Here is a 14,434-nt window from a genome sequence, read left to right on the forward strand (position 1 = left end):
AACTATGGACGGAGGTTCATTACATTGTACAGGAGACAGGAATCAAGACTATTGCCAAGAAAAAGAAATGCAAAAAAGCAAAATGGCTGTCTGAGGAGGCCTTACAAATAGCTGTGAACAAAAGAGAAGTGAAAAGCAAAGGAGAAAAGGAAAGATATACCCATTTGAATGCAGAGTTCCAAAGAATAGCAAGGAAAGATAAGAAAGCCTTCCTCAGCAAGCAATGCAAAGAAATAAAGGAAAACAATAGAAGAGAAAGACTAGAGATCTCTTCAAGAAAATTAGAGATACCAAGGGAACATTTCATGCAAAGATGGGCTCAATAAAGGACAGAAATGGTATGGACTTAACAGAAGCAGAAGATATTAAGAAGAGGTAGCAAGAATACACAGAGGAACTGTACAAAAAAGATCTACATGACCCAGATAATCATGATGGTGTGATCACTCACACTCACCTAGCGCCAGACATCCTGGAATGTGAAGTCAAGTAGGCCTTAGGAAGCATCACTATGAACAAGTCTAGTGGAGGTGATGGAATTCCAGTTGAGCTATTTCAAATCCTGAAAGATGATGCTGTGAAAGTGCTGCACTCAATATGCCAGCAAATTTGGAAAACTCAGCAGTGGCCACAGGACTGGAAAAGGTCAGTTTTCATTCCAATCCCAAAGAAAGGCAATGCCAAAGAATGCTCAAGATCAGATCAGATCAGATCAGATCAGTCGCTCAGTCATGTCCGACTCTTTGTGACCCCATAAATCGCAGCAGGCCAGGCCTCCCTGTCCATCACCAACTCCCAGAGTTCACTCAGACTCACGTCCATCGAGTCAGTGATGCCATCCAGCCATCTCATCCTCTGTCCTTTCCTTCTCCTCCTGCCCCCAATCCCTCCCAGCATCAGAGTCTTTTTCAATGAGTCAACTCTTCGCATGAGGTGGCCAAAGTATGGAGTTTCAGCTTTAGCATCATTCCTTCCAAAGAAATCCCAGGGCTGATCTCCTTCAGAATGGACTGGTTGGATCTCCTTGCAGTCCAAGGGACTCTCAAGAGTCTTCTCCAACACCACAGTTCAAAAGCATCAATTCTTCGGCACTCAGCCTTCTTCACAGTCCAACTCTCACATCCATACATGACCACTGGAAAAACCATAGCCTTGACTAGACGGACCTTTGTTGGCAAAGTAATGTCTCTGCTTTCGAATATGCTATCTAGGTTGGTCATAACTTTCCTTCCAAGGAGTAAGCGTCTTTTAATTTCATGGCTGCAGTCACCATCTGCAGTGATTTTGGAGCCCAGAAAAATAAAGTCTGACACTGTTTCCACTGTTTCCCCATCTATTTCCCATGAAGTGGTGAGACCGGATGCCATGATCTTCATTTTCTGAATGTTAAGCTTTATGCCAACTTTTTCACTCTCCACTTTCACTTTCATCAAGAGGCTTTTGAGTTCCTCAAACTACCACACAATTACACTCATCTCACACACTTAGTAAAGCTCAAAATTCTCCAAGCCAGGCTTCAGCAATACGTGAACCATGAACTTCCAGATGTTCAAGCTGGTTTTAGAAAAGGCAGAGGAACCAGAGATCAAATTGTCAACATCTGCTGGATCATCGAAAAAGCAAGAAAGTTCCAGAAAAACATTTATTTCTGCTTTATTGACTATGCCAAAGCCTTTGACTATGTGGATCACAATAAACCGTGAAAAATTCTGAAGGAGATGGGAATACCAGACCACCTAACCTGCCTCTTGAGAAACCTGTATGCAGGTCAAGAAGCAATAGTTAGAACCGGACATGGAACAACAGACTGGTTCCAAATAGGAAAAGGAGTATGTCAAGGCTGTATATTGTCACCCTGCTTATCTAACTTATATGCAAAGTACATGAGAAATGCTGGGCTGGAGGAAGCACAAGTTGGAATCAAGATTGCCGGGAGAAATATCAATAACCTCAGATATGCTGATGACACCACCCTTATGGCAGAAAGTGAAAAACTAAAGACCCTCTTGATGAAAGTGAAAGAAGAAAGTGAAAAAGTTGGCTTAAAGCTCAACATTCAGAAAACGAAGATCATGGCATCTGGTCCCATCACTTCATGGCAAATAGATGGGGAAACAGTGGAAACAGTGGCTGACTTTATTTTTGGGGGCTCCAAAATTACTGCAGGTGGTGATCGCAGCCATGAAATTAAAAGACACTTACTCCTTGGAAGGAAAGTTATGACCAACCTAGACAGCATATGAAAAGGCAGAGACATTACTTTGTCAACAAATGTCCGTCTAGTCAAGGCCATGGTTTTTCCAGTAGTCATGTATGGATGTGGGAGTTGTACTGTAAAGAAAGCTGAGCATTGAAGAACTGATGCTTATCCAGAGACCAGCCAAGGAAGGATCAAAGAGTTTTGAGGAGTCTACAGGGTAGAAATTCACTGAATCCAGAGCCAAAAATGAGTTAGGTGGTAGAAAAAGTAGGGAAGGGAAAAAAGATAATATCATGATATAAATCTAAGATGCACATTCTGGGGAAGACTGGGAATCCCAGTCTTGACATAATTTTCATGAAAAAAAAAAAAAAAGAACTGATGCTTTTGAACTGTTGTGTTGGAGAAGACTCTCGAGAGTCCCTTGGACTGCAAGGAGATCCAATCAGTCCATCCTAAAGGAGATCAGTCCTGGGTGTTCATTGGAAGGACTGATGTTGAAGCTGAAACTCCAGTACTTTGGCCACCGGATGAGAAGAGCTGACTCATTAGAAAAGACCCTGATTCTGGGAAAGATTGAAGGCAGGAGGAGAAGGGGACAACAGAGGATGAGATGGTTGGATGGCATCACCGACTCAGTGGACATAGGTTTGGGTGGACTCCAGCAGTTGGTGATGGATAGGGAGGCCTGGCGTGCTATGGTTCATGGGGTTCAGAGAGTCGGACACGACTGAGTGACTGAATTGAGCTGATTGAGACCTGATGATGTACCAGATGTTAACTCCCGTACTATACATTTATTATCCACATAATTATTAAAACAACTCTAATACACAGGTATTATTATGCTCAATGACACAGCAGAGAATTCAGTTTAAGTCGCTTGCTCGAAATTATATATGCTGTAAATTACAGAGAAAGAACTCAAACACAGGAGGCAGATAACCACACTCTATTTAAAAAAAAAAAAAAAACGAGCCATAAAAGTGACTCACAACAGAACCAGTATGAGTGCTTTTAAGGGGACTTCTGCTGTTAAAGAAAAGAGTTATTATTCCACCAGAAAAATATTCACTTATCAGGGCTGGAAGGAACCATATCTTATTTATGTTTTCTATGGTTTATGGTTGTCTCCCCAGCACTCAGACTATAACTTACTCATTAAATACTTGCTGAATGAATGCCTAGTGACGATTAGTGGCCCTGAGACCCACAGGAGAGTCGAAAGTCTCTAAGTGAATCCTATCTTTAACCCTGGAATGGAGATACTAGATTACCCTACAGCATCATGAATTTCACTTTCCACTAGTAACCTTCTCAATAATTTAAAAACTTCTCCTCATCAGCACAATAACTTTTCTTTGAACTCAATGCCCAAATTCGGAGTCTTGCCCCTAAGTTATTCTCATCTGTCATTTGCCATTCTTAGACACATGGCACAAACAAGTTGTCTATGTGCCTTTCTTTCTTAACTTCTTTAGTGCCTACAGTCTAGCTGATACTCCTCCTCCCTATGCAAGCACAGGGGACTTTAGCAAGCCTCAATTCCTTACACTCTCAGCAAATTAAAACAAAAACTCTCATCAAATCTGGAAACTACTCTAGAAACTCTTCAACATGAGAAGTCAAGATACTTAATTTTCCTTAAGGTTCAGTAGCTAATAGCTGTTTTTACAGAACCAAAGTATTATTTACATCCTTAAAATATTATATACTAACACCCAAAATCAGAGAAAGCAATGGCACCCCACTCCAGCACTCTTGCCTGGAAAATCCCATGGATGGAGGAGCCTGGTGGGCCGCAGTCCATGGGGTCGCTAACAGTCAGACACGACTGAGCGACTTCACTTTGACTTTTCACTTTCATGCATTGGAGAAGGAAATGGCAACCCACTCCAGTGTTCTTGCCTGGAGAATCCCAGGGATGGGGCAGCCTCGTGGTCTGCCGTCTACGGGGTCACACAGAGTCCGACACAACTGAAGCGACTTAGCAGCAACACCCAAAATAGCATAGAATATAGTTCCTGACAAATGGCTAATTCTAACCAACTCTCATTTACTTTGTTGTTGTTTTTCAGTCACTCAGTCGTGGCCGACTATTTACAATCCCATGGACGGCAGCATGCCAGGCTTCCCTGTCCTTCACCATCTCCCAGACCTTGCTCAAACTCATCCACTGAGTTAATAATGCCATTCAACCATCTCATCCTCTGTCACCCCCTTCTCCTCTTGCCCTCAATCTTTCCCAGCATCCTGGTCTTTTCCAATAAGTTGGCTCTTCACATCAGGTGGCCAAGGTACTAGAGCTTCAGCATCAGTCTTTCCAATGAATATTCAGGGTTCATTTCCTTTAGGATTCACTAGTTTGATCTCCTTGCTGTCCAAGGAACTCTTAAGAGTCTTCTCCAGCACCATAATTCAAAAGCATCAATTCTTTAACATTCATTTACTTTAGTGGCAGATAATAGGTTAGGTAGTAGAATTCTTCTGGGTTATATGTATGGCAAATTATTCTTATACTTACAGTCTTAGTCTTACATTAAAGGAGAAAACATACATTTCAAAGACATTAAATCATTTTAAAGGCATGTCATTAATTAATAATGGTAATAACTAACATTTTCCCCATCATGCACCAGACACTATTCTAGGAGCTGGACCTGTTAACTTATTTTACCCTGTTATTCTCAATTCACAGATCAAGAAACTGAGACCTATAAGTTGAAACTCGCCCAAAGACTTATGACTAGGAAGGGCAGAGCTAAGGCCACTATGACTGCCACGTATGCCTATTACACACGCTAGAGAGTGTAATATTGAGGATCTGCCTCAATCCCCTCGCTCCTTACATATGTGATCCTGTGTAATGTAAATGTGAGCATGTCACATCACAGCTCAAAACCCTCCAACTTTCCTGTTATATTCAGGTTTTTACTCTAAGTCTCTAGTTTGCCCTACAATGCTTTCCTTCTGCCTATCTCTCCCATTTCATCTCACCTCACTGCCCTCCTTGCTTGCAGGGCAAGCTGAAGGAAGCCACACTGGACTCCTCAAACACGTCAGCATCTTCCCACCTCAGGTCCTTTGCACTTGCCATTCCCTGGGTGTTACGTATTTGATAGCCTGGTCTTTCGTGTTCTGTACCTGAGTCTTACACTCAAGTGTATACCAAGTCTATACCAAGGCTGTCATACATCTTATTTCCCCTCTCCTGTCATTCTCTGCTCAAAAGTCACATCCTGAGAGAGGTCTTCCCTAGCTATGCTACCTAAAATAGAAACACTATCCCTTTTTAATCTCTTATCTACTGTATTAGTTATATATTAAATAAGTAAATGGATGGATGATTTTATATTTTTCCAACAGCACTTTACGGTCATAATTTTCCCTGTTTACAAATGAAAAATCCCTCAAAAAGCTCAATTAGAACCAAACAGCAGGTAAGTCACTAAGCTAAGCCTTGAATTTATTATACCGGTCTAGATCTGACACTCACAACCTAGTCGGAGCCTTACATGGCTTCTCAATTGTTCTCATTACCTATGCTAATTTTAAACAATATCCTCTGAACCATAAAAAAAAGATGGTGGTGGTGGTTTAGTCACTAAGTCATGTCCAACTCTTGTGATTCCATGGACTGTAGCCTGCCAGGCTCCTCTGTTCATGGTATTCTCCAGGCAAGAATACTGGAGTGGGTTGCCATTTCCCTCTCCAACATAAAGATATTGGTTGGTTATTTGGCATTTTGTGGAAAACCAGATGTGGGGGGAAAGAATAAGTAACTTTTCTGAACACTAAGGCAGTACCAGAGTCCAACAACTGTGCTGAGTCTCTGAGGCTGCTAGCTTCTAGAGACCACATCAACGTCGTCTCTCCTATCCAGGACAAGAATAGCCTTTCATGTGAGAGAGATTATGAGCACAGGCTCTGGGGCAAGTTGCCAAGGTTCAAACCCCAACTCTTCCACTTACTAGCTGTATGATCTTGGATGAGTTCCTTAACTCTTCCATGTCTCTGTTTCCTCATCTGTAAAACGGGGATAATTATAGAAGAATTGTCATAAAAATTAAATGAATTTATCCCTTGTACAGCAAGGATGAGATGGTTGGATGGCATCACTGACTCAATGGACATGAGTTTGAGCAAAGTCTGAGGAATAGGGAAGGACAGGGAAGCCTGGCATGCTGCAGACCATGGGGTCCCAAAGAGTCGAACACAACTTAGCAACTGAATAAAAACATATATGTACAGTGCTCAGAAAAGTAGTATGATCCCAAAGGTTAGCAATTATGAATAGTCTCAAATTTTAAGACCTTAATAAAACAATATACAACCACATCTTGAATGAACTAATAAATCCTAATCCAAGGATTAAGAACCACCCACTGGCAGGCTACAGTCCATGGAATCACAAGAGTTGGACACGACTTAGTGACTAAACCACCACTGGATTGGGAGTTAATCTTTAACTGGATGGATTTAATTTAAAAGTTTACATGAAACTAAAATTCAAAAGAATTGAACCAAGAAAGGAAATTTAATTCCCAGAGTTACTACTCCCTCTTATCTTTTGATCTTGAACCTGTAAATAATCAACAAAGCACTCTAGCCCATCTGAAGAGCCAGAAAATAGTAGGAAAAAAAAAAAAAAAACAGACTCAAATCTCTCTGATATTCATAAATTATGTCTACCTTTTTAATTGTACCTTGAAACAAAATCAGAAGCCAGAATGGTCCATAGAAGTTTGTCTTGAAATCCCCTATGCAAAGATGTCTGAAGAATACTGCAGACAAGCTTCTGTGTGGTCTACATGTGGTAAAGGTATACCAAATCATAGCAACAGACACTGGGGGCCTTCTCAAACAATTACAATAACTTCTCAAACAACTGCAACAAATTTACTCTATTTTTCAGCCCTGAGAGCTTATGGACTGCTTCAGGGGATCAAGGAATGTGTCTATCTTGTTCACCAGTGCTCCCCTAGGCCTGAACAAAAGCTGACACATAGCAGGCACTCAATAAACGTTTAATGAAAAAAAAAAAAAAAAACGAACTACTAGACAAAGTGACATTACTTTCAGCAAAGATGATGACAAAAAGCTGAGAAGCTTCTCTATATTTGTAAGCATGACATTAACACTGTGGATTATTTATGAACTATTGGAGGTTACTTGTGTTATTTTGGGTAGCATCAATTTTATATCTAAGAAGAATATATACATACGCATATGTATCTTCTAATGGTAAAGTGTCAAGAATAGCACCCAAAATATTCAACAACAAATAACATTTTAATACACTATGTATATAAATTAACATTTAAACCAACAACTGAAAATGGATTTTCTTTTGGTCACTATATGAAAACCGCTGTCATATGTAATTTAAATTGAAATTCATATCAGATTCAAATCATTCTGATGATTTCCAGTTACCTTTTGATTTTTAGAAATTGTTGGTGCAATCTTCTACATGCTGCAGCTATCCTTAGCTAAACAATGCCCCAATCTAAGCTGCAATTTGATGTAAGAAACTACATCAAAATTCTTGTCACAACAAATTCTTTTTTTTGTAATATTTATTATTTACTTATTTGGCTGCCCCAGGTGGCATGTGGGATCCACTTCCCTGACCAGAGATCAAACCCTGCACTAGGAACTCAGAATCCCAGCAACTGGACAGATAGGGAAGTTCACAAGAAATTCTTAGTAACAAGTCATGAGCTCCCCAGTTCCCTATGCTTGCTGTAGCCAGGACAGATCAATTAAAAAAAAAAAAAAAAAAAAACTAAGCATGGTGATCGGGTGTGTTCCTGGATGTCAGAGCCTAGATCAAGGTTGGAAAGCACCTGGGCCAAAAGTAATGCTACCAACTCCACTTACCTTACCACCCCAGCCAGTTTTGGGCCACTGTACAGCAAAGGACACGTGTTGCTTCTCTACAATCATCACTACCAGCATGAATTCCTTCTGCAGCCTCAGTACCCTCAGCACCTCCACTTTCTTAGGCCCTATCACTTGTCTCTACCAAGCAACAGTATTAGGTGAGTTGTGGTCTCACCAAGTAGAGAATTTCTCTTTACTTACATTCTCTTTACTTATATTTTGTATGTTAGTACAAACATATTTGGGTTTCCCAGGTGGTTCAGTGGTAAAGAATCCACCTGCCACTGCAGGAGAGGCAAGAGATGTGGGTTCAATTCCTGGTCTGAGAAGATTCCCTGGAGGAGGGCACAGCAACCCACTCCAGTATTCTTGCCTGGAGAATCTTATGGACAGAAGGGCCTGGAGGGCTACAGTCTACGGATTCGCAAAGACTGAAGTGACTGAACACATGCACAGACATATTTCAGTCTTTAAAAAACAAGTTTGACAATACAACTGTATACCAGCTGAAAATCAGTCCTAAGAATTATCAGTATGAAATTGCAACACTATCTTGAAACATTTTTGACATAAATGAATGAATAAACTGATTATTTGGAAGACAGTTTGGATGATTACCACAAACACGTCCATTAAGAAGACTTTAATTTATAAGTTATTAGGACTACAGTAACAAATTTGTTCAAATTAGAATCTCTCCTCCAAAATCTACCCTCTATCCAAGCTTCATGGGAAATAGACGGGGAAACAGTGGAAACAGTGTTGGACTTTATTTTGGGGGGCTCCAAAATCACTGCAGATGGTGACTGCAGCCATGAAATTATAAGACGCTTACTCCTTGGAAGAAAAGTTATGACCAACCTAGATAGCATATTCAAAAGCAGAGACATTACTTTGCCAACAAAGGTCCGTCTAGTCAAGGCTATGGTTTTTCCAGTGGTCATGTATGGATGTGAGAGTTGGACTGTGAAGAAAGCTGAGCACCGAAGAATTGATGCTTTTGAACTGTGGTGTTGGAGAAGACTCTTGAGAGTCCCTTGGACTACAAGGAGATCCAACCAGTCCATTCTAAAGGAGATCAGTCCTGGGTGTTCTTTGGAAGGAATGATGCTAAAGCTGAAACTCCAGTACTTTGGCCACCTCATGAGAAGAGTTGACTCATTGGAAAAGACTCTGATGCTGGGAGGGATCGGGGGCAGGAGGAGAAAGGGACAACAGAGGACGAGATGGCTGGATGGCATGACTGACACGATGGACTTGAGTCTGAGTGAACTCTGGGAGTTGGTGATGGACAGGGAGGCCTGGCGTGCTGCGATTCATGGGGTCACAAAAAGTCGGACACAACGGAGCGACTGAACTGAACTGAGAATCTCTCCTCCAAAATTTACCCTCTATTAGCCAGCAATAATTTGATCCCTTCTGAAGGAGAGCACTGTCATAATTTAAAAATGGGATGTAGATCAGTGAAACTTTCTTGGCTACAGTATGCCAAAGTCGATAGGTTTCAAACTTGGTTCTATGCCCCATTAGAGAGGTAAATATGCTGGTCCCCAAGGACACTGTTATGCCACTCATTCTGGCTTCCCTTGACCCCCTCTCCCACCAGGGCATTGCTCCTGTCACCTGCTACCCCAGGCAGGTGACCTCTCCCACCCAGGAGATCTCACCTAACTTGAGCTCCCTTACCTGGGCCTGGGAGTGCTTTCCTCGATGTATGGACACTACCTGGCTGAGCCCCACCTGGTGCTTTTCAAATGAACTCTTCAGGAAGGAAACAGAGTCCTTATCATTTTAAATGTACTTGGGAAATATCTGAAGAAACTTTCTGGAGGTTCACTCTCATTGCTCTGTCATCACATTGTATATTTCTCTCAGCATGCTATTGAAACTAATACTTTCACAGATCCTCATAAGCCCTGGACAAAGTAGATTGATTTTTCTTTCTCTTTTTACCTGTTTGTTGCCTTGAATCTACCCAGAGAAACTTTTCTATTTGCTCCCTTTGAACAATGCCCCTTTCAAACTTGAAAGTCAACTGTCTGTAGTATTTCAGTTATTTTCATGTTTTGTTGTACAGCTTCCCTCAATTTGGTCATCTGTTAACAGTTCTCCAACAACTTAAATCCTTCTTATGAAGGATTGCTGTGAATACTCATATCTGCACATTTCCAAAGGTTCCCAGGTGCACAGTTCTCCTCCATGTCAGCATAAGTCCAGTTTTTCAATATTTGAGCTAGATGCAGTTGTTTTTGTTTAACAGGATAGTACACCTTAAGGATGTATTTATCCATTACAGCATTTAATAAGTTGATTTTAATTGCTACTTGTTTGCCTGGAAAATCCCATGGATGGAGGAGCCTGGTAGGCTGCAGTCCACGGGGTCGCTAAGAGTTGGACAAGACTGAGCGACTTTGCTTTCACTTTTCACTTCCATGCATTGGAGAAGGAAATGGCAACCCACTCCAGTGTTCTTGCCTGGAGAATCCCAGGGACGGGGAGCCTGGTGGCTGCCGTCTCTGGGGTCACACAGAGTCGGACACGACTGAAGTGACTTAGCATAGCATAGCATAACCCCCTCTAGACCATAAACTGTGAGATCAGGGACTGTGTCTATTTAGTTCTTCTTTGTCTCCTTAACCTGACACATAGTCAAAATGTCAGTCCCTCAGTCATTTCTAACTCTTTGGGACCCCATGGACTGTAGCCTGCCAGGCTCCTCTCCAGGGATTCTCCAGACAAGAATATTGGAGTGGGTAGCCATTTCCTTTTCCAGGGGATCTTCCCAACTCAGGGGTCAAACCCACATCTCTTGCGTCTCCAGTACTGCAGGCGGATTCTTTACCGTCTGAGCCACCGGGGAAGTGGCTGACACATAGAAAGAGGTATATTAATTATAGGTTGAATGACTTTGGAGAGTAGTTATGAAGCCCCCCACAACAACTGCCAACTTACCTGTGAGATCCAGCGTTCTGTCCACAAAGACCACTGATGCCCTGCCTGTGGCAGTCTTCCTCCTGTTCTTGGCAGGAGCAAAATTGGCCAGATCTGCAGCGATGATCCGACTGAGGGCACCTACAGCAAAGCACTCCTCTCGTACCCCTAAATGCTCACACAGGGAACTGAGCCCTGACACCAGGCACCTAATCTGCAGCAGCAGCTCAGGGGTCAGGGTAGTGGCATCCACCTCAGCCAGGCTTCCCAGCCTCCTCCTGTCAGGTCGGGCACTGTTGAGGATATGCACATCCTGGGGTAACAGTGGGAAAAGGGAAGCAAAAGCTGGAGTCAGGGCAAGGTGGGGAGCTACAGGGGCGAGTAACAATGGTATATGCAGCACCTCAGCTGTGTAGTTCATGTTGCCCATCCACTCACACAGCTTCTCCTCCAGTTGCTCGAACACTGGCTGCTGCCCTTCCAACTCGGCTGCTGCCGCCGCCGGCACATGATTAGCCGTAAGATGCACTGCGTGGTTCACAGCCGTGACCACCACACAGTACTGGAAGTGACTTCGGCAGATGATGTCCCGCAGGGTCTCCACGATCCGGCCTTTCAGCAGGGAGCTCAACACAAACACTGCCTTGGGCTGCTCGACTCCGCCACCAACTGCGGCAGGCTCGAACTCGCGCAGGTAACACGCAGGGCTCCCCACCGCCTCCAGCAGCCTCGAGGACCCGCAGCCCCAGTGCAGGCTCTCGGCGCAGGCGGCGTCCAGGTAGACCACGGCCCGTTTCGCTTTGGCCAGCACCTGCTCCCAGGCTTGCTGGGTAAAAGACAGCACGCCTGGAGTGTTCATTGTTGGGAATTCGCAGACTCGGGGCACCGAGTGCAGGAATTTCTCGAACTCACAGCTTCCGGGAACTGGGCTCCAAGAGATATTGACAGTCAACACAGTACACGTGGGGCGGCCTCTGACTTGTCCAGTGTGGCGCAGGGTAATGACGCTTCGGAGCATGATTGGCTAGTGAGGAAATACGTCGCGGAAGAATTGTTTAGGGCTCAGACGAAATGGGCGGGGCTCCGAGCCTCCAGGAAGCCACGGTGGGTTCGTGGAAGTGGGAAGGAGCTGAAGAAATACCTAAGGAATTTTGTCCTCCTCTCCCTCTCTGCTCAGATTATCTTTCGCTACTCCTTGAGAAATCTGAGGAGTGATAAAATCTAATTTGAAATATGATGTTTTTCACGGATCTGAACACATGTCTTTAAATGTACAGCCACTTTTCCCAAATTAAGAGCGGCCAGTTCAGTTCAGTTCAGTTGCTCAGTCGTGTCCGACTCTGCGACCCCATGAATTGCAGCACGCCAGGCCTCCCTGTCCATCACCAACTCCCGGAGTTCACTCAAACTACTGTGAGGTTTTGTTGTTTATAGATTACTATCCCATACATTATTGGTCACAAACCTGTAATACACGTACCAGTTTTGCTTTCACTTTCTCTATCTTCCTTCCCTCCTCTCATTGGCACTAAATCTTGACCTGCTTCAAAATTCGAGAATCCAGTCCTTTCTCCTCATCCATCTTTGTTCTCACTGCCTTAATCCACCGTCGTCACTCAACTGGACAATAGCAGTGACCACCCCTCTCCTATCGTTTTCCAGTTTTCCACCTCTTCACCCTTTGATTCACTTTTCTTCCTAGTAAACTAAGTTTGTTCAGCCATTTTTCTGCTTAAAACCTCTCCTAGCCCAACTGCCTACAGATCCAGCCAACGCATTATAATGGCACCAAAAACCTTCACAAATTTTCAATTTCTCTCCAGCCACTCCTAGCTTAGAACATTAAATACCTGCACAATGAAGTCAACAAGATTAAGCCCAGATTGCATCATAGGTTCAGTTTGTTCAATCACTATTTATTAAGCACTTATTGTGATCACTGAGCTAAGCTCCAAAACAGTAGTTAATAAGATATATTACATAATCCATGAAAAATATATACCTCTGCTAAATACTTGCCATATCATGGAGTAAGTTTTAACATACTTGTTTTCCTTAACGTATCTGTTCTACTAGATGGGGCACTAGAAGCTTGGCTTCCCCAGCACTAGAAAATAACAGGTATTAAATAAATGTTAAATAAATGTTTGTTGAATTCGTATCAGTATAATAGATAATATACTCAACCAACTTTTTAATGCATGTGTACAATATTCTATACATTGTGTTGGGCACTGAAGATTTAGATAGAAGTGATCCACAGCCTTGCCTTCAAAATAACCTGAAGTAAAAGGACTCACACTGTTTTGGCGAAAGTTTTACTTTCGTTTTAGGTGCAAAGGATTCATTAACAAAAGAAACCACTTATTAAACACAAAATAAACAATTTTTAATTTAAGAGTTAATATTTAACTTAATTTCAATATACAATCATTAAAAGAAAAGAAATAGAAACAACAGAGAGAGTAACGGCATAAACATCACCGAGTTGGGTCAAAACCTACATCCCGACTTGAACAGCACTGGGAAGTCCTGAGTAACAGCAATGTGGAGTCCCATTTTGGAAAAGGGTCCTGGGCAGTGCGTCCACTCCATGGGTGAGACTTCAGATTACAGTTTGAGGGGTGGAGGCGGGCTCCCATTTATAATCCCAGGCTGAAAACTAATATCATCGTCAGTTTCGGGCACTAGTTAAGCCCCCAGGGGCTCAAGAAAGTCTAAGACCCACTCCCTTTCTTATGTAAGGAGCTGCTTGACTTGCTGGTAACAGTTGGTGTGCTTGCAGGCAGGCTCATAGTTCAGACAGGGTGCAGGCAGGTTAAAGGTTGGTCAGAGGCCTTTTGTCCTACTTTCTGAAGCCTGAACAAGACTTAATTTCCCTAACACACACAAGTAAAGCAAGCAAATGCAATAAAACATTACAGAAGCTTTTTTTTTTTTTTTTTAAGTTTGAGCTATAAAGTGGGAAAAATAAACTCTAAGCAAAGGAAAAAGGGAAGTGGTCAGAAGAAGTTTCATATAGGACATGTTTTTATTTGTCTTCAAAGAAAACCAGGTGTTAACCAGGTGTACAGGATGAGGAAAGGCATTCCTGGCAGCCCAAGCAAAGAGTGAAGCATAAACAAAGGTACAGAATTATGAAACCTCACAATATGTTCTTTGGAGCTACAAATGGTTTACTGTGGCTTGAGTGTCTTCTTTAAAGAGAGGCCCATGAAGAAATAGGAGCTAGGATATAGAAAATAATGGACTATATTAGAGTAAGTCTTATTTCCGTATTCTAAATAGTGGCAGCCAATGGGGAGCTATTAAAGTACAATCTTCTCTTGGTAACCCTATGCTGGAAGTTTGGTTCCAGTACAGCCCCTGCCCCGACATCTTACAAATAACAAAATACCATATGCTCATCTCTTATAT

General features: G+C 42.5%; 1 protein-coding gene across 3 annotated transcripts in view; it reads right to left on the reverse strand.

The window, feature by feature from the left end:
- Positions 1-12,694, reverse strand: part of SCFD2 (sec1 family domain containing 2) — a 395,614-nt gene extending 382,920 nt beyond the window's left edge. The window contains exon 1 of one of the 3 annotated variants that reach the window (XM_061420162.1): positions 11,039-12,685. In XM_061420162.1, the coding sequence (XP_061276146.1) occupies positions 11,039-12,035 (997 nt within the window). In that variant the 5' untranslated portion in view covers positions 12,036-12,685. Of the gene's footprint in view, positions 1-11,038 lie in introns of all 3 variants that reach the window. The other 2 variants (XM_061420163.1, XM_061420164.1) reach the window with 2 other exon arrangements.
- Between the last annotated feature and the right edge of the window lie 1,740 nt (positions 12,695-14,434).

Source organism: Bos javanicus, chromosome 6 (assembly GCF_032452875.1).
Source record: "Bos javanicus breed banteng chromosome 6, ARS-OSU_banteng_1.0, whole genome shotgun sequence".
In the NCBI taxonomy this organism is placed as follows: domain Eukaryota; kingdom Metazoa; phylum Chordata; class Mammalia; order Artiodactyla; family Bovidae; genus Bos; species Bos javanicus.